The sequence below is a fragment of the Microcebus murinus genome, chromosome 5 (genome assembly GCF_040939455.1).
Source record: "Microcebus murinus isolate Inina chromosome 5, M.murinus_Inina_mat1.0, whole genome shotgun sequence".
Classification (NCBI taxonomy): Eukaryota; Metazoa; Chordata; class Mammalia; order Primates; family Cheirogaleidae; genus Microcebus; species Microcebus murinus.
The window spans coordinates 12,079,194-12,097,463 of NC_134108.1; the positions used below are offsets into that span (position 1 = coordinate 12,079,194).

Consider the following 18,270-nt stretch of genomic DNA (forward strand, 5'->3'; position numbering starts at 1 on the left):
ATCTAATTTAGCTACCCACATGAACCAACAGGATGATGGGCCACCTCACTTCTCGTCTCATAAGGATACTTCTGTAAATAAAGTATTATGAAACCAAAGGCCTTAGGTTTCAATGCCAAAAACCTATGCTGTTTCTGGAAATGTTCAGGCTGGCAGTAGAATGATGACTTCATTTCAGAACAAAATCTGGCACAGTATCCTCCTCCAAGGTCTAGGGGGAAGGTGAATGGGTAGTGAACCAATGTCTTTGGTCAAACGTTTACTTTCTATTTGAATTTTAGGTGGCTAAATAAACTTGGATTAGCTGTAATCCATCAAGAATCCACTACAAAGGATGAAGGTATGTTCTGTTTTAAGTTTCTGAAAATTCAGCAGGAATATTAGAATAAGTTGAAATAGGATAAAAGAGACAAAGTCAGGTTCTATGTATAGCCTGATCCTGATGAAGCATACTTTGGTATTTAAAATGATATGAAAATATGTGGAGACAGACATATTCACACAGATTCACCAACATGAAGCAGAGCTTGCCACGCTGGCTATGAATGCTTTTTCACACTTCACCCACACTTGTGCAGCTGTGGGCTTCACTGGCTTCTCCGTCGCCAATGCAAATGTTCGATTGCCCCAGTTGCTGAATTCTTACTCATAGACACCATCTCGTCGTGATCTGGTCAGATGACTTTCATCCCACTATTTCCTGATAGTTTGATATTTCCGCCAGGTGTGTGTTGAGTCTGAGACTGTGCTAGGAACCTGAAGGTCAGATTGGAACACAGGCTTTATTTTCAGCTCAGTCTGTAGTTTTCAGGGTTCAAAAGCTCGTAGAGTCTAATTCTCCGTAATGACGCAATTCCTCCTTAGTGCTGAGAAGAGGCAGGGCCTTAGGTCCCAGGGCCACAGAGCTGATAGTATGTCTGAAATTCTCAGGCCACATAAGACTCAAGAATTGGAAGTGGAGAGTTATATCTTTTGATAACAAAATTATAAAATCTTAGATTTAGAAATGAAAAAGTAGCAACGTGATTTAAAACATTAAAGGAGTACAATACAATACCATGAATTAAATGTCCTAACCATCTTCTTGGTCTTCTTTTCCATAAAATAAGCAGCTATTGCATATTTATAGATTGTAAGGGGGTGAACAACTACACACAAGACTTTTCCTTGTCCTGGCATTTAAGGCCTTCCGTCACGTGTCCTCAGCGACCTTTCAGCTTTGCTTTCTACGGTAGCCCGTAGGGCTCTCCACACGCTTGGCTTGGCCTCCTCCCTCACCCTGGTACTCCCTTCACTCTCTGTGCACCGTTGGTGGTTGAGTTCTCCTGCCAGTTTCAGCTCATTAGGATTCCTGTGATTAAAATTAATCACTACTGATTTTATATTCTTAGTATATGATTCACACCTTTTTTGAGGAATTATTTCATTTTCCCTGAGATGTGGTTGGTCCTCTTTCTGCATGCTGAAAGTATTTGATGGCAGAAGCCCTGGGGTGGCCATTTATTTCCCCAGGATGTCATTCCCTTGCTCCAGGTAGTTCACTGGATGTGGACTTTCTGAAGTGGCTCTCAATTGCAGCAGTTGGATGGATAAAAAACCTCTGCTCATGCATTATGGAATAAGTGATGGCAGCATGGAAACATTAAGCATTTTCATTTTTGTTGTAGAATGTTACAGTGAAAGTGAACAGGAAGATCCTGAAATAGCTGCGGAGACACCACCCCCTCCTTACTCATCCCAGACTCAGTCTCCTTCCCTATGTGCCGAGGTAAGTTGTCTGCTGGTGTGTGATCCAATGTGCGGACATCATTCCTTCCAACTGGGCAGAAACTACCTTGACCAATACATTTTTAGAATAGGCTACATTAAGGTACCTGCCAAAGAGCAAGTGCAATTTTCAGGGTGCTGATTTTGCGCCTTCTCCATAGCAACCCACTAGTGTGACAAGCTCGGTCCGCCCTTGTATGACCCACAGACAGATGCTCAGAGGATGCAGAGGGGAGTGCAAAGGGCTTCTAAGTGATAGGCTGATGCCTGCAAAGGTTTATTTTATAATGTTTGTGCTCTACTTGTTCTCTGAAAGAATTTAAGTGCCTTGTCTAGATGAGTGTACTATAATAATACAAAATAAATTCAAAGAAGATGGAAAAAAAAAAAAAACCCAGTATAGAGAAAAGTAGAGTGAGAAAGATAGCAGGAAGCCAGGAGTGAGGTCAGTGCACTAAAATCATAGATAGAATGATTTCTATATTCACTAGAGAGGAGTCTAAATTTGGTTCTCAGCTTTGGAAGCCCCTAAAGTAAGTTCATATTATTAATGGATATTGAGACCATGGGGAGTTAATGCTTCATATTTGGATGCATTTAGTGTTACAGTGACGGTCCCTAGAAAGGGTCCACCAGAGATCACTGGGGAAGTTGATTTACGGTTTTTACACCTGCCATGTAATAGGACTTATGTAGGTGCTTTAAATAGATAATCATGTAATCCCCCAAATAGCCCTGAGAAGTAGCATTGTTTAATTTGCATTTTATTGATTGCTAATAAGACCAACCATCTTTCATGTTTATTAGCCATTTGGATTTCTTTTTTGCAAAGTGTCTGTTAAGTCTTTCATACATTTTTAGCTCTCTCTTCCTCCTCCTCTCCTCCTCCTCTTCCTCCTCCTCCTCTTCGTCTTGATTTATATAGTTTCTTAATTTATTATTCTATGTATTAGTCCTTCATCAGCTAAAAGTGAGCTAATCTCACTTTTTATTTTTTTAAACTCTGTTTCATGATTTCTCTTTCTAAACAGATGTTCTTGATTTTAATGTGTCATATTTATCCATCACTTCCATTGCAGTTAGTGCCTTTTTTCCTGGTTTAAAAAGCTGTTTTCTATTCCCAGATCAAGAGGAAGTAGATATAACTGTCTTCCTTTTATGGTTGAAGAAACTGAGGTTCAGAGATGTTGAATGACATGGCCAAACACTTGGTGAACACAGTGCCCGAGTTGGGAATCCCATGCTGTCCAGCCTTATAGGACATGTCCTTTCCACCAGACCATGACACTTGTCCATCCATAGACCCAAATGAAGACAGGTTCTGACAGGTTACACTAATTCATTCACTTCCTACACCTCTTCTGCCAGATTTTCCATTCTGTTTGATAATGTATTCATCTTTATGTTTCATCAGTTTCCTTTTAAAGTATCAAATTGATTATTTAAATAATGACCTTTACTGTTTTTTCACACTTTCAGTGGAGAATTTTGGTTACTTTTCTAATTTATTTGAGTAACAGCCAAGATAAGAAATAAATATTTGTTGAATGAATGTTGTTAAAATCTCTGTTAAATATGATTAGCCTAAATTAAGCAAGATATAAATAAAATTCAACTTTGAATATGGTTAAATTTAGACCAATTTTTGAACTTATGATATATTCCTTGTTAATATATACATAGCCTTTTCCTAATGTGATCTTTCTCCTCTTTGAAAATCAGTTTTTGAATTTATGAAAAGCTTTTATTTTCTTTGTATCACTCAAAATTATTGCTATCTCTAGACCTTAAAGTATCTCCCAGGTTTCAACAACTTTCTTGTTGCATTACCCTTTATTGCTCTTAAAAATGTCATCAACTTTGTACTGAATAGGTCTCCAGCATATGTTCCTTGTGGTTGGTTTAATAGAGAATCACATATTTTTGTTCAGGTTCTCTTTGTCTCTTTCTGTGTCTGTTTCTTTCTCTCTGCCTCTGCTTCTGTCTCTCTCTCTCTCTCCTGTTTTAACCTGTAACATGCAGATATTTGGTAGTTCCTGTCTCCATCGCTTCCTCAAATTCCTTCTTCCTCCCCTACTGCCCATCAATAAAACTCTTTTGTGGTTTACTTTAGTTGTAAATATTGGGATTTTCAGTTTTATAATGGCAAACTAGGATCGTAGTTTCCTAAGGGCATTGTCAGGCATCTAGAATTCTACTTGGTGAAAGTAAAAGCAACCAAATTGTCTTCTTGGATGAAGGTTCATGCCTCAGGTGCAGTGACAGTGACAGTCTAACCTTATACACAGCAGAAACCCAGGGAATGCTTGTTTTCAGGCAAATAAATGAAAGAGGCTTATGAGACCAGCGAGTTAGGTCACTGAACTCAGAAGAATCTTTAAATTTTCTGAATCATCAATCAAAGTTCTTTTACTTCTTAAAAGTTCTAAGCTTGAGCATCTTTTGGCAAGGTGCTAATCCGGACATTTTCTAAAGAAATATATTGGAAATAATAAGATAAATGTTGAACAGCTAGAGTTTTTTTTTTTTCCTTAGCAACAGGATATGTTCCTCCTGCTCACACATTCCCCAGGCAGATTTTGTTTTTGTTTTCTCCTGTTTCTGAAAAACAGACATGCAAGGCACTTGGTTAAAATATTTAGGCTTTTTATTTAACCAAATGAAAAATTTAAAAAAAATCACAGTAACTTTTATTGAGAACATGAATTATGTTATTGCTTGGCTCAAAATGGTATAGGCCAGCCATGACTTAGATACGTGAGCCTGTGGGTAAAAATAATTTTTTTCCGAAGTTCTTGCTTTAAAAAAATATTTTGGGGAATGAACTTTCATTGTCTGATGACGAACTCAACAGTATATAAAAATAGTATTCTGGAAAACTATCACAAAAATTTTAAATCTTGAAAAAATTAATTCAATGTCCAATTGTTCTAATTTTTGTGGAATAAAGATAAGCAGTGGAACTTCAGCAGCAGCCCAGTTTGGACTCTGCTTCTAATGGGCTGAACCACCTTCCACAAGATAAGAAAGAACACATCAGGATCTGCCCTGAGTGAAGAACTTTTTTTTTTTTTTTTACTCTTTCTTGTTTGGAAGGCTTTATTTGCAATATTGATTGCGAAGTGGGAAGGACATCCATTTATTCTTAAAGAAGTTAGAAATGGCCAGCACATGGTGGCTCACACCTATAATCTTAGCACTTTGGGAGGCTGAGGTGGGAGGATTGCTTGAGCTCAGGAGTTCAAGAACAGCCTGAGCAAGAGCGAGACCTCACTCAGAAAAAAAGAAAAATTAACCAGGTGTCGTGGTGTGCGCCTGTAGTTCCAGCTACTGTGGAGGCTGAGGAAGGAGGATCACTTGAGCCCAGCAGTCTGAGGTTACCGTGAGCTATGATGATGCCACTGCACTCTACACACAGTGACAGAGTGAGACACTGTCTTAAAAAAAAAAAGTTGCAAATGGGGAGTTTTTTGACAGAGCATTTCACGCAGAGTAAGAAAGTTGTGGAGGTCATGGAGGAAATCCCAATAATCAGCCAAAGCAGGGTGGCTGTTCCACACCCCTCTTCTGCCCTCTGCTCCCACTGCCTAGTTGAGGCCCTCATTAGCCCTTGCCTGAGTTATTGAAATAGTAGTTATTTTTCTTTTCCTGTCTCTGTCTCTGTCTCTCTCTCTCTCCCTCCCTTCTTTAAAAAACCATCTCCAAATTAGTGTTTCTAAAGTGAAGTTCTGGTAATATTGATTCACCTGCATAAAACCTTCTGTTGAATCCTCATTGCTCATCAAATTAATTCCTGACTGTTTGGCTTGATATTTAAGGCCCTTGAACTTTCTTTAGACTGCTATTATGTCTTGTTGCTGATTTCACCTTTGCCATCAGCTGGAGAAACTGCCTATTTCCCCAAAGCTTTCCAGATTTTCCTGCTCTTACACCTGTAACTATAAGGGTTCTTCACTTGCAAAACCAGTTGCCTTCCATCCCAACCCCAATTTCACCTTTTAAATGTTTTTCCAGTCCTCTTTAACTGTGGCTTCCTTCATGACAGCTTTTGTAGACCTCTATGTCAGGATAATTTTGCCCTCTTCTGAACTCTCTGAATTTCTGCAGAGCTTTGTTTTTTGATGCTTTTTTCATGTTGTTATCATAATCTGCCTTGGATTATAGATTTTGTGTATCTGGTTTATTTCTCTAATTAGTAATTTCTTAATGTCAGAAGCAGTGTCAAATATCTTTCTGTTTACCCACAACATTTTCAACTGTGCCTAGTACATATTTGAAAATAAATAAACACTTAATGGACAGATGGATGGGCTAGTGGGTGATTATTGGGATTTCCTCTACAACCTCCACAAATTTCTTGCTCTGCACATATTTCCCCATGTGCATGAGAAAAATACTACGTGTCTAGTGCTTTTGCAAGGCTTTGAGAAAGATGATTTCATTTGACTCTCACAAAAAATTCTGTATTAGAATTTTACAAATGAGGAAGCCAAGTTCCAGAGAAATAAACATAACCATCATAAGTAGCACTTACAAGCTATTTATGTTTTATTAAGAATATTCTTCCATGTTATAGCATTTACATCTCTTGGTAAATCTGAGTTCATCAGGCTGCTGATGTTTTTGTGTGTCTGCCATGTGCCAGGGATGGTTGCAGATATGAGGATGCTGAGCTGAACCAGACAGTGTCTCCTGCCTTGAGCATCTTTAAGTTCCAGGTTGAGGAAGAGGGACAATACATTTATAATTCAAACAAATTTCCCAAGTACTGCTAAATTCTATGAAGATGATAAAATAGGGCAATGTGCTAGGGGATGGCTAGGGGTTGGGGGTGGAGAGGATATTACTCTATCTACCCCTGTCAGGGAAGACCCTGCTGAGGGTCAGTTGCTGATACTTCAGTTGAGGTCTGAGTGATGGGAAGGAAGTAGTCAACCAAAAGCATGCACAGGGAGAGCCTTTCAAGCAGGGGACCTGAAGATTGCCGAAGGGACAGAAACAAGGCCAGTGTGGCTGGAAGGGAGTGGATGAGTCAGGAAGAGGTGTAGCTGGAGGGGTCATTATGGGTCCATTGGGCCTTCTCAGCTCTAATGAAGACTATCGATATTTTTCTACTTGTGATAGACAGTTATTAGAGGATTTTCAGCAGAGGAATATTGTAATCTGTTTCATGTGTTAGAAATACTCTATATGTTGTTTGGAGGATGAACTGGGGCAGAGAGGGGAGGCAATGGTGGAGGCAGGAAGCCAGTAAAATAGGACTTTGAAGTAAAATGACTCCTCCAGGGTCCCTGATACTGAAGATCAGAGTGATGAGTGGACTCAGTGCCCAAGGTCATGCAGAAGGTCATTGACAGAGGAGGGAGTATGTGATATAAGTTCGTCTTGTTTTTAGAGTAATGCAAACATAATACTTCCTAGGGCTTAACAACAATTGACTGGCTTGTTTTTATTAATATGGCCAACAAAAAGGACAGAAGTTGTGTACTTTACTTCCTTTCTTATCATTTGGTTTTATTTTGTTTAGTCTTAAGTTATGCCTGTATTTTCTTTTTTGTTTCCATACACTTTCAGTAATGGTACTTCAGATTTCTCTGCTGACTCACTTCTTCCTAATTATAGGCTTTTGGTGGCCATTTTAAACTTTCTCACCACGTCAAACTTCTGTTTTGAAAAGAGTTTTTTAAAAAAGGATTTTTAGAGCTAACATTTGAATTAAGCATCTTTAATAAAAAAAATACTATTTAGAAAATGGGAAAAATCAGTATTAATTTTTAATTTAATCTTATTATAGTCCCTTAATTAAAACTAAGATCTTTAAAATATATTTAATTTTCTCATCAAAAATAAAATCTTTAAAATCCAAATGTTCTGAAATGACTGAAACCACAAACAATTATTAATCTCTAATTAAATAAGATAATAATCTTATTTGAGATTGTGAGAACATTTTGTGAGACTATTTACATTTTAATTAGTACCAGTGATCCCTAGATCCTGGGATTAGGATAACTTATACACACCACATCAACTTTATGGAGAATTTCAGGAACTCCTCAGTAAGAGGCTGGACTACTCTGGGTGTTTTTCTTCATATAGCTGGATCTCTAGACCATTCTTTGTTGGCATTAATTTGTTACTATCTATGTTTCAGATACAGAGGCAAAGAAATGGAGGTGCAAAAATGATTAAAAACAGCCTGTTCTCAAATAGCACACCAAAAGAGATTAGACCAATCCATAATTACCATAGAAATTGACAAATAAAATAAAATGACATTCCACTTGGTATGCTAGCAGCAAGCCCCGGAGCACCGGGCAAAGGTTCCTAACTGGCCCTGGGGCTATCAGAGAAGGCTCTCTGGAGGACCTGGTGTTTGAGCTGACACACGAATGACAGGCTCATCTTAGCCAAGCAGAGGTGGGGAGAAGAGGAGAGACTGTCACTCCTTTCTACTTTCATTTGATTTGCACTGGAGAGTTTTATGAGTATATTGCACAAATGGTTTACAGAGGCACTGAGCTTAGAGTTCTGTGCCTGACACTGGCTACTAGCAGCTATAGACTGTTAGATATAACAGAGTATGCCTTGGCACTGCACTCTCTACAAAGCATGTTCCTGTATTGAATCCCCTGAAATGGAACTCCAGGTTCACTTTGATTTGCATTTTGTCAATCTTTCTTTCAATGAAAACTCCCCCTAACCTAATTATATATGCATTTTTTTTTATTTCATTTTTCCTCCTCTCCAATTCTTCTCTTTCTTTCTTTCTCTTTTTAGTTTTGCTCACTCTTCTCCATTTTAAAATCAAATGTTTAAGTGTTACATGGTGCCTAGAGAAAATGAGAAATTGAGAGCACTGGGTTTGAGTCATACCACAAACAGGAATATGCCTCACACATGTTGCTGATGCTGATTTGCCAGGTCTTTGCTCAATCCTTGAAGCAGAGTTCTGAGATTGAAACAACCTTGCAGAAAGTCTTGCAGCAAATGTGTACGCAGTCTCTTGCTTAAACAGCCCCGTTTGCTATAATCAAATTAAAGTAGTAGCAGCAGGAGCTACAGGAAAAGCTCATGCTTGGTCTCTTTTCAAAAAAGGAAACTGATCACATGGAAGCTGAGTTTTACTAAAATAGCTCACAATAGGGGAACGTGTCTGGACTGGGCCAGAATAGATGTTTTTGTTAATATTTATTTTGTAGATCCTGCTAATGAGTAAATGATTCCTGGTGTTTACTTGGGCAGTTTGGAAATTGTGCATTCCCTCGTCTAGATAACTAGACTTTTATTTAGTGAATTGAAGAACTTTGATCTCTTGGTTGTTAAATGGTCTGATTTAAGGTAACCAGTTTCCAAGGTACTTGACATGTTCCTGAATGGCAAATTTTCATGTCTCTGCCAATATGTTATTACTGGGATGACATATGTGATCAGCTAGCATCTTAACTAGACATTTTAATGTCATGTTACTTAAAAGTGGATTTATTGATTATTTGACAGTTCATGTCTAGTATGCATGCTGACTGAGCACACCTTGGGTAAATATTGGATTTTCCAATAAAAATTCAGAGCTTAGCACCTGCAAAATTCTTAAAGCCATGTTGATTTGGAACAAAGTCAACTATTCTGAGTTAGTTGCAATGATTCTGAGGGTTTGGGAGAGAAAGGATCCTACTTTGCTCTTTGGCTTCCTTTAACAATCTCCTTCCTGTTACTTCCTTAGAGTTTTGAATGCCTGAAATTGACAGGAATGTCCCATAGGACAGCAGTCCCCAACATTTTGGTACCAGAGACCAGTTTCATGGAAGGCAATTTTTCCATGGACCGGGGTGGGGATGAGGGGATGGCGAGTGATGGGGAGCAGTTGTAAATACAGATAAAGCTTTGCTCACTTGCCTGGTACTCACTTCCTGCTGTGCAGCCGGGTTCCTAACAGGCCACGGACTGGTACTGGTCCATGGCCTAGGGGTTGGGAACCGAAACCATAGGATGGTGTAATGAAACCAAACCATACAATGCCATGTCCGTCTTAGCTACCTTTGGAGATACAAGGTGACTGACTCATAGAGCACTGGAGTCTAGATATTTGGATTTTATTGCCCAACAAAATTAAAAATGGAGGAACGACATAGAGTTGTTGAATCTTTATTTTGCTATGGAGGACATTATAAAAAGAAAACTCCATAAAGACAGCTTTTATATGCTATGACTATTTTTGAAAAGAAGGTGTATATTTCAGCATCAAAATGTAACAAGGATAAAAGTTTCTTTCAACATCAAAATGTAACAAGGATAAAAAGTTTCAGAACAAATGTAGTCCTTTCCAAGAGCCTGTCCTTGCTGGTGATGTTAGCTTGATGTTTTCTCTGGGTCCTGGTGAAAATGTTGCCAAGGATGTCAGGTGCCCTTGGAGTGTGTGTTAGAAACTGTTGTTAGAAGATTCTGTGCCCTCAACCTGCTTCTCATCATTTGTGGCACAGCTTTTGGGTTCTCTTTAATAAATTAAGAGGCTGAAAATGTATTCTTGTCTTCTTTGGTGAAACTTTATTAAAGTTTTTAAATTATTGAAGAGTGAATGAGCTAATATTCACCTAACCTGTGTAGTTATAAGGTGATGCTGTTATGTGCCGAGGAATATGTGAGCAATACTCAAGGTCTTACATACCTATGCTTTGCCCACATCTCTGAACTCCACTCAGGTAACATGATTTTGCTTCCTGTCTGGCTCTGTCTTTGTCTTTCCTTCTCCCAATCACCTTTCTCAAGAGATTTTGCTCCATAAGTGTGAATTCAATGATAGATTACAAATTATTTTTTGTTCAAGGTATATTTTAATATTCCCCAAAGAGGCCTTTTAAGTTTCGGGAGAGCATTGAAGAACATGGTAAATCATGATATGGAGACTTTTCAGGTCCCAGAACAGTGACTTCAATATTGTACAAGTCAGTTTTAGAGAATGGTGTCCTCGTGAGTGTCAGACAGAAATAAATATCATACGTTTGCTTTTTGACTCTTTTATCATTGGTCGCTTTTTGAAAGAACCCTGGGGCACCTCTATTGAAAATGAAAAGTAGAAATGATGGTTAAATCACGATTTCTTTTATTCCTTTTTGGTTCTATTTGTGAAAAATAGGCTGCACAGCGGGCATCTTCATCCTCACCCAAATTGAGTGAAACATCGTGTTCTTTGTCTTCCCTGGAAAACACAACGAAGACACCCAGCAGTTCTTCTTCCTCCTCCTGTAAAGAAAGACAGTCCTGGCTGGACATAGTTAACAGTTCATCTGCTGCTGAAGATTTGGGACAATCTATAACATTTGCTGTGCAGGTTCATTCACCTGTCCCCTCAGAGGCAAGCAGTCTCAAGGCCCTGGAAAACAGTTTTGTCACATCAGAAAGTGGATTTTTGAACTCTTTATCTAGCGATGATACTTCCTCCTTGAGTAGCAACCAAGACCATCTAACTGTCCCAGATAAACCTACTGGATCAAAGACGATGGACAGAGGTAAACCGAGAAATTATTTATTCTTCTTTAGAGAATGTGTATTTGCATGCATATGGAACTCTGTTGTTAATTTGTAACAAGAATGGTTAAACCCATAAATGGTGATTCAATACTTCAGCAATCAAGGTGGAGGTTAAGCTCAGGGGCTGCTTTTGTAGAGGAGTTTGCACGTGGACAACTCCAGCTACCAGGCCACTAATTACTTGCTGTGTTACTAACCTAATGCTTTAGAACTATGACACATGTGAGCATAAAATAATGATACTTTTCCACCGAGCTGAGAAAAAAGCTTGCTTCTTTAAGCAAGGATTTGTTCTGTAAAATTTGGATTCAGTCAAAAGGCTGCACTTAAGGATCTAGAAAGACATATGTGGACTTAAGTTAAGTGCAAGTTCCCCAGCCCTGCCCTATGCTCTGGAGCTTGTGGTAGTTAAACCAGGATTTTGTAGTCTGGTATTTATAATATCACCTGGATGGTTCAATATGAGCTTAGAACAACCTTATTCCCTGGGACATGCCCCCAGACAATGTCTGCTTTCTTAGCCAGTTAGCTCCTACATATGTTTGTGTGGTTAACAGGAAGATGGACAATTTGTACGCACTTGGAGCACAGATTAGAACCCTTAAATATAAAGGAGAGCACAGCTTATGCTTTTGAAAAACATTTTAAGTCTTAACAAAGGAAAGAGTTAATGGTGTGTAGAAATTAGTAATGTAAGTTTTTTTTAATACTCTGTGATAATTGGTCCTTATCTTTTATTCAGAGCTAACTTCTTTTTATTACTATTCAATCATGATGTGTCTTTTCTGATTGTGCTTTATTCATTCTGCTGTAAAACAGGCTCACCTGATAAAAGATACTGAACAGTGAGAGAATAATGAGCTCCATTTGTATTTTTCAGGATACCATTGAGAGAAAGTTGACTTGCTAAATTCCTGTAATAGCTGGCTGGAGTTGCCTACTGACATAGATGACTTCCCTCCCCTCTCCCCTAGACTAAGCAAGGAATTTTTCTTTAAGTTCTCAAATTTTCAGATGTTGTCTATTAATTTAATTTTTGGTATCAGAGTAATTTGGCCAAGGATCACAACTGCAGACCAAGCCGTGGTATGTGTGTGTGTGTCTGTAGTATTTTAAAATATGTAAATTTGAATTCTCAGGCTGGTACTAATTCTCTAATTCATCACGGTTGTCATCCTCTCTGAGGCCTTTACCTGAACATGCTTTGCACGGTTGAGTTACCTGCAGGGATTCTGATGGTATTTTTGCTTGATACCCCCAATGTGGACCAACTATCTATGTTACATTAGAAAAACTGGAGTGTATGAAGCCATTGGCAAACTAACCTACTTCTGGAGTGTGAATGAGGAGGGTAGGGAGAGAAATAAACAACATCATTGAGGAATTATAGGGGCGTGAAGATGGGACTGTGGAGAATGGAAAGTGGAGACTAAAGCTGGCCTCAAGTTTGTAAGATGCTATCATGTAGACAAAGTATGGGGCTTAAACATATCTCTTTGGAAGTACAAAACTGAAGTCAGTGGTGCAAGTAGAAAGGAAGTAGATTTAGGTTCAGCATAAGAGACTTCTTATTGACATTGTAAATTGTTCAAAATAGAATGGGCTTCTTGGAAAGCAATGTATTCCTTATCGTTGGAGGTGTTTACTCATTCTGTGGCAACCATTTTCATTGGATATGAATAGCACATTGCATATTGATCACAATTGTTGTTTTTAAAAATATATACCGAAGAGAGAATTTGTCTAGAGAACTAGATGACCTCTAATTTTATGCTTAGAGGGGCCTTCCAGATAGAGGCTCGATGGAACTCAGGAAAATAATCAAAAACACCACATCTATTATCTTCTGCTACAAACTCTTACTTTAATCATTGGATCATAGCAAAACTAAAAAAGTTTCATGTACGCATACACCCTCCCCCCCACTCCAGGATGAGCATAGCTTCAAAAGCGTAATAGAGAATAACATTCCATTTGCATTCTTTCCTGAGAGATAACCCTGCAGATTGAGAGTTTCCCCCTAGGACCATAATTGAGAGTCATGGGAAGGTTTATGCAGTTCTTGCTCATGTCTAGATGCCATTCTTGGAACGCGTGTGTTGTGGAGCCTGGCTGGGTACCAACAGCTCTTTTAATGTAAGAACAAAGAAACCTGGTATTATTGAGTTTCGAGTTACATGCAGAGTGACCAACAAAATCTGTGTGCTTCTTCAAACAGCATGATGTGAAGACATTCCTCTTGGTAAAAAGGAAAAGAAAATGAAAGTATTTTTTTTCCTTGCTGATATGTTGGCAGTTGCCATATGTTAGAGAATTTCTGCTGATGATTTTCTCCTGCTGCTGGGGATTTGGTTAAATTCCCAGAAGAACTGAACCACATAAAGTCATCTCTATGGAAACAGCAACCCAATCTTTGCTTGCGTTTGTGATGATTTGCTGTTGAGTAATCAAATTGCGTATAGTGCATTTTTTTTTTTTTACATGTGTGTTTATGTGTTGGAGAAGAGGTAGCTTTTTCCTTTTGTGACTTCTAAAAATTGTTTTTGAGTTGTCAATCAAAAAAATTCCTCAAATTCCAGTGTCTGAAATATTGTTCAGGGTGTTTTTATGTCAGGGATTGAAGTCTCAATGTGATCCAAAATAGGAGTTAGGATTTTAGAAAATGAAGTCTCAGGCTCGACGAGATGCATGTGCTGAGGAAAGAGGCTTTTATCCTAGACAAGATTCTTAAAGGTTAATAACTGAGTTCTGAAAACAAGCAGACAGCATGTATATTATAGCCTTCCTTTTATATATATATATATAGACAATGAAAGAAATATTTTTGCAGTTGGTATGCAATTAAAATTGTAGTTGCTAGAATTTTATGCTGAATTTAAATGTCCTTTTAGACATTTCTTCCTGTAGTGTGAGCTATTAAAAAGTAAAAGCAGGGTGTTAATTGCATCCTGTTGCCTCTCTGCACTGGGAGTTGCAAAGTTCCAGAGCTCTAGGGATTCTTCACTGGGTCTTCCACAAAGCATGGTGGGGAAAGAGGTGATGTTCATCTCAGCTCAGTTGTACTCTGTGCTCTTCCTTTCTTTCCTGAAAGGCTTTTTGGCCCCTGACTTATGCCCATGGGATATCAAGTCACAGGGTATGTCTCTACATACCTATGGACAACACGCACTACCTGCTGACAATGTGGAGACAATGTCACTTCTACTTGCTCGATGAATGGAGTAACCATTCCTGGGATGCTGAAAAGCTGCATGTCAGCTACTAAGACTAACACAATTTATGTAAATAAATTGCCAAGTAAAAGTTTAGCAAAAATGTATCTGGGAGTCATGTGGATAAAAAGCAGAATAAAAACAGTGTTAATGAAGAGACCAGCTAGAGCATGCATGATTTCTGAGGAAAGTGACATAAATGAGCCAGATTTTAGGCTTTAACAAATATTAGCAAAAGTTGTACCCAGTCTGAGTGTGAACTGTACAGATGCTACATTATTTTAGCTAGCTACTTGGAGTGTTGCTGTAGGAACTGTGTGGTGTGTCTCCTCGGGAAGCAGGTAGAGAATAAGAAAGTAAGTCCAATGCTGGACTGGCTGAGTACCTAGCATGCGCGTTGTGCTAAAATGAATGCAAAGATGAGAAAGACACAATCTGTGGACTAAAAAACCTCAACACCGAATGAGGCGAGTGGGAAGAATTAGACACATTTAACAAAAGAAAGTGGAATAAAACAGGTGCCACAAGAGAGATGTAAAGAGAGTACTCCAGGGATTTAAAAGAGAGCAGGAACTGAAGACAAGATCACATCTAAGTGGGAGGATCTGTGCGTGGAGAGGGGAGCGGTGGGAAAAGGGGATGGAAAGGAAATTTGGCCAGTGTTGAATGATGGGCAAAGCGTTAGTTAATTTCAACAGATAATGGATGACTATTTTCAATCAGGATAATAATATAATTGGAATGATGCTTTAGAAAAATTGTTTTAGCTTTAGAATGTAGGGTAGAATAGAACAAGGGGAGACAGGAAATAAGAAGATTTAGGGAGCTTCTGTGAAAGCTGAGGTGGCAGTGGGAACAGGAAGGAAAGGAAAGAAGGATTTCGTAGCATGCATGTCAGGGTGAAGACACATCTTGGCCTCTGTATCCTTATTACTTACTGTAGGCCCTAGAATATTTCCTAGTAATCCTATTTTTTGAGCTGTAATTTGAGAAGTGATCTGAAACTGGGAATATATATTTAATATTGGGAAAATCTTGTATGTATATTTGTTGGCCTCAATGACATTGGTGTCAGATGTGGATACTCACCACCTGCTCTCACTGCTCCTGTGTCAAGTGGCCAGTGAGCCCTCTACGTTTTCATAAAGTTATGCCGATTGTGTTACCTGCACATTTGTGCAATATTACCAGGTCCTTTGTGGTACTCAAACTTTCAATCTCTGTTTTTTCTTCTGACTTCCTTTAACTTTTCCTAAGGCCAGGAGTTAGCAGTGGGAAGTCACTGGGGCAAGGGTTTTGAAGATGGTGACAAGTGTAAACTGGACTTTTGAGGCACGTAAGCTTAGAGTGGCAATGACAGTTTGAAAAAAGTAACAGGGGTTAAGGAGTTGGAGGACACAGCTAAAGATAAAAGACATAGAGGTTCAAAAGACAGAGAATGTGAATAAGTTAAAAGAGGAATCTAGTACTTGGAAAGCCATAAATGTAGAGGTGAAGATTTTAGATGTAAAATGGTTTTAAGAGTTGAGGAGGGGGGGGTATTAAAAATTATCTGCCCTGAGTATCAAGTACATTGGGTACACCATGTGCATGGCCACAGAATTCCTGCCCAGAACACCACATTTATTCCAGAAGGAAACTGCATCTGTCATGACAAAAATAAGTCTTTGAAGTCTGTCATGTTAGGCATGCATCCCTTTTAATGCTGTGCTGCCTAAATTATGTTTTATCAACAGTTTTTTTGAGCACTTTTTGTTTGTATAGGGTATGGAAACGGCATTGAAAGAAAAAATATGGAGCATTTTCACATTTGATGGTAGGGTCATTTCTAAATTAATATAAATTTGAGACAAAGTGATCTACTGCGGGTGTCTCCCCTTGTCGGTTGGGCTGCGAGGCAGAAGTTCTTGTGCTTATCACGTGGTCTTGTGGTATAGATGGTTTAGAGAGTTAACAGAAAGGTCTTCCATTTTCCTCTTTCTTATAACTTTTTGTGTTTGATTAAATGCTTGGTTTTCTAGTTCATTTCATGATTCCTTTCATACTTATATGCTTTAGCATTTCTCCTGTTTCATGGGGATTGTTTATTAAAGTATAAAGATTCATGAAAAGAGAAGAGTATTATATATCTATAGCTAAATATTTTTTCAACTTTTTCTGACCTAATTGACAGAATGAAAACACAAAACATACATCTGTATGCGTATGTGTCACGTGTGTATGTATATATATAACATACACATAGACACACAGACATATTTTATAAATACATATTATATATCTTTGTTTTGTTTTGCAGTGCCTTGATTGCCAGTGTGATTTAACTTTTTTCTCAATGTTTTGGCCATTTGTTAATATATATATATATATATATATATATATATATATATATGTATATTTACAGTTCATTCATTTGTGCATTTTTAATTGGTTTCTTATTGACTTTTAGGCTTAATTTATTATGAATAGTCACACTTTATTATGGGTATTATAACTGTTTCTCCCTGTGTATTTCTTGTTCTGAAAATTTTGTTTATAGTGCCTTCATACAGACATTTTAAATTTTTATGTAGTCGACATTGTCATTATTTTCTTTTTGGCTTTTGGGTTTTCTGTCTTCCTCAGGAGGGACATTCTTATGTCAATTTATGATAATATTCACAAATATGTTTCTATTTACATATTTATAGTATTAAAAATATAGCTTTTATTTATGATTGTATCTAACTTATTTTTAAGTGAATATTCAATTGCCCAGTGCCATTTAATAACTTCTTTTCTCACTATTTTGTATTGTCTTTACACTATCAAAAAATCCTGTATGTATGTAGGCTTGTTTTTGCAGCTTTTATATTCTTTCATTGATTTCTTTTTATTACTGTGTCAGAATACCTTTATAGCATGCTTTGGTATTCTGTAGAGCACATTTCTCCTTGACACTATCTTCCAGGTAATCTTTTGAATTTGATTTTCAAGTTTTGTTTAGACTATCACATTCAGATTTTGATCAAAATTTTCTTGAATGTTTAGAATTAATTTGGTGAGAAGTACTATCTTTAAAGCATCAAGTCATTTCATCTATGAACATGGTATATTTCCTATGGAGGTCATGTTATTCGAATACATAGATTACACTAGATAATAATCACAGAGATAAGGAAAAGAAGGCTCCATCTTAAAAAGGTAAGAGCATGTATTTGCTCCAAACCTTCATTTTCTGTCTAGTGAAACTGAGGTGAAGTACCTTTTTCCTTCCTCTTGATCTCTGCTCTTGTCCTGAAGTGCTCCCCCATTGCATCATCCCTTTCCTTTTTCTGAATCTTCCATTTCTATCTTTTGTGGTCACTTGTCCCTATCATAGATCCACATGGTTGATGGCTCCAGCAGGTTATGGGGTGACAGTTGACATATTTATCTACAATACTCTGGATTTGTGTCCCTGAGTTTAGGTGATTTTCAGGCTCCCTCCGCCATTTCTTTCCCATTCAATCTCATAAATTCCACCTCTTAAGTATATTAAAAAAATCCTGACCAAATGTCTTTTTGTGTGTGCATGCCAGTGTTTTCTGTTTTCTTAGGATGTGAGCAGATACAGAAATTTTATGTCTACTTTAAATATTTCACTTAATCCTTGGTGGTTAAATATTTGGAAGAATACATTTTTAAATTTACATTTTATTTTAAATACGTTTTTATTTTAAATTCCATTTAAAACAAATGGAATATTTGTTTTAACAATGTAAAGCTACTTAAATGTAAAGCT

At 37.8% G+C, this 18,270-nt stretch overlaps 1 protein-coding gene across 4 annotated transcripts in view; it reads left to right on the forward strand.

Annotated features, from left to right (window-relative positions):
* Positions 1-18,270, forward strand: part of IPCEF1 (interaction protein for cytohesin exchange factors 1) — a 170,432-nt gene that overhangs the window by 123,061 nt on the left and 29,101 nt on the right. For all 4 annotated transcript variants that reach the window (XM_020287278.2, XM_020287279.2, XM_076002851.1 and 1 more), the window contains 3 exons: positions 282-340; positions 1,668-1,768; positions 10,901-11,273. In XM_020287278.2, the coding sequence (XP_020142867.1) occupies positions 282-340; positions 1,668-1,768; positions 10,901-11,273 (533 nt within the window). The remainder of the gene's footprint in view (positions 1-281; positions 341-1,667; positions 1,769-10,900; positions 11,274-18,270) is intronic.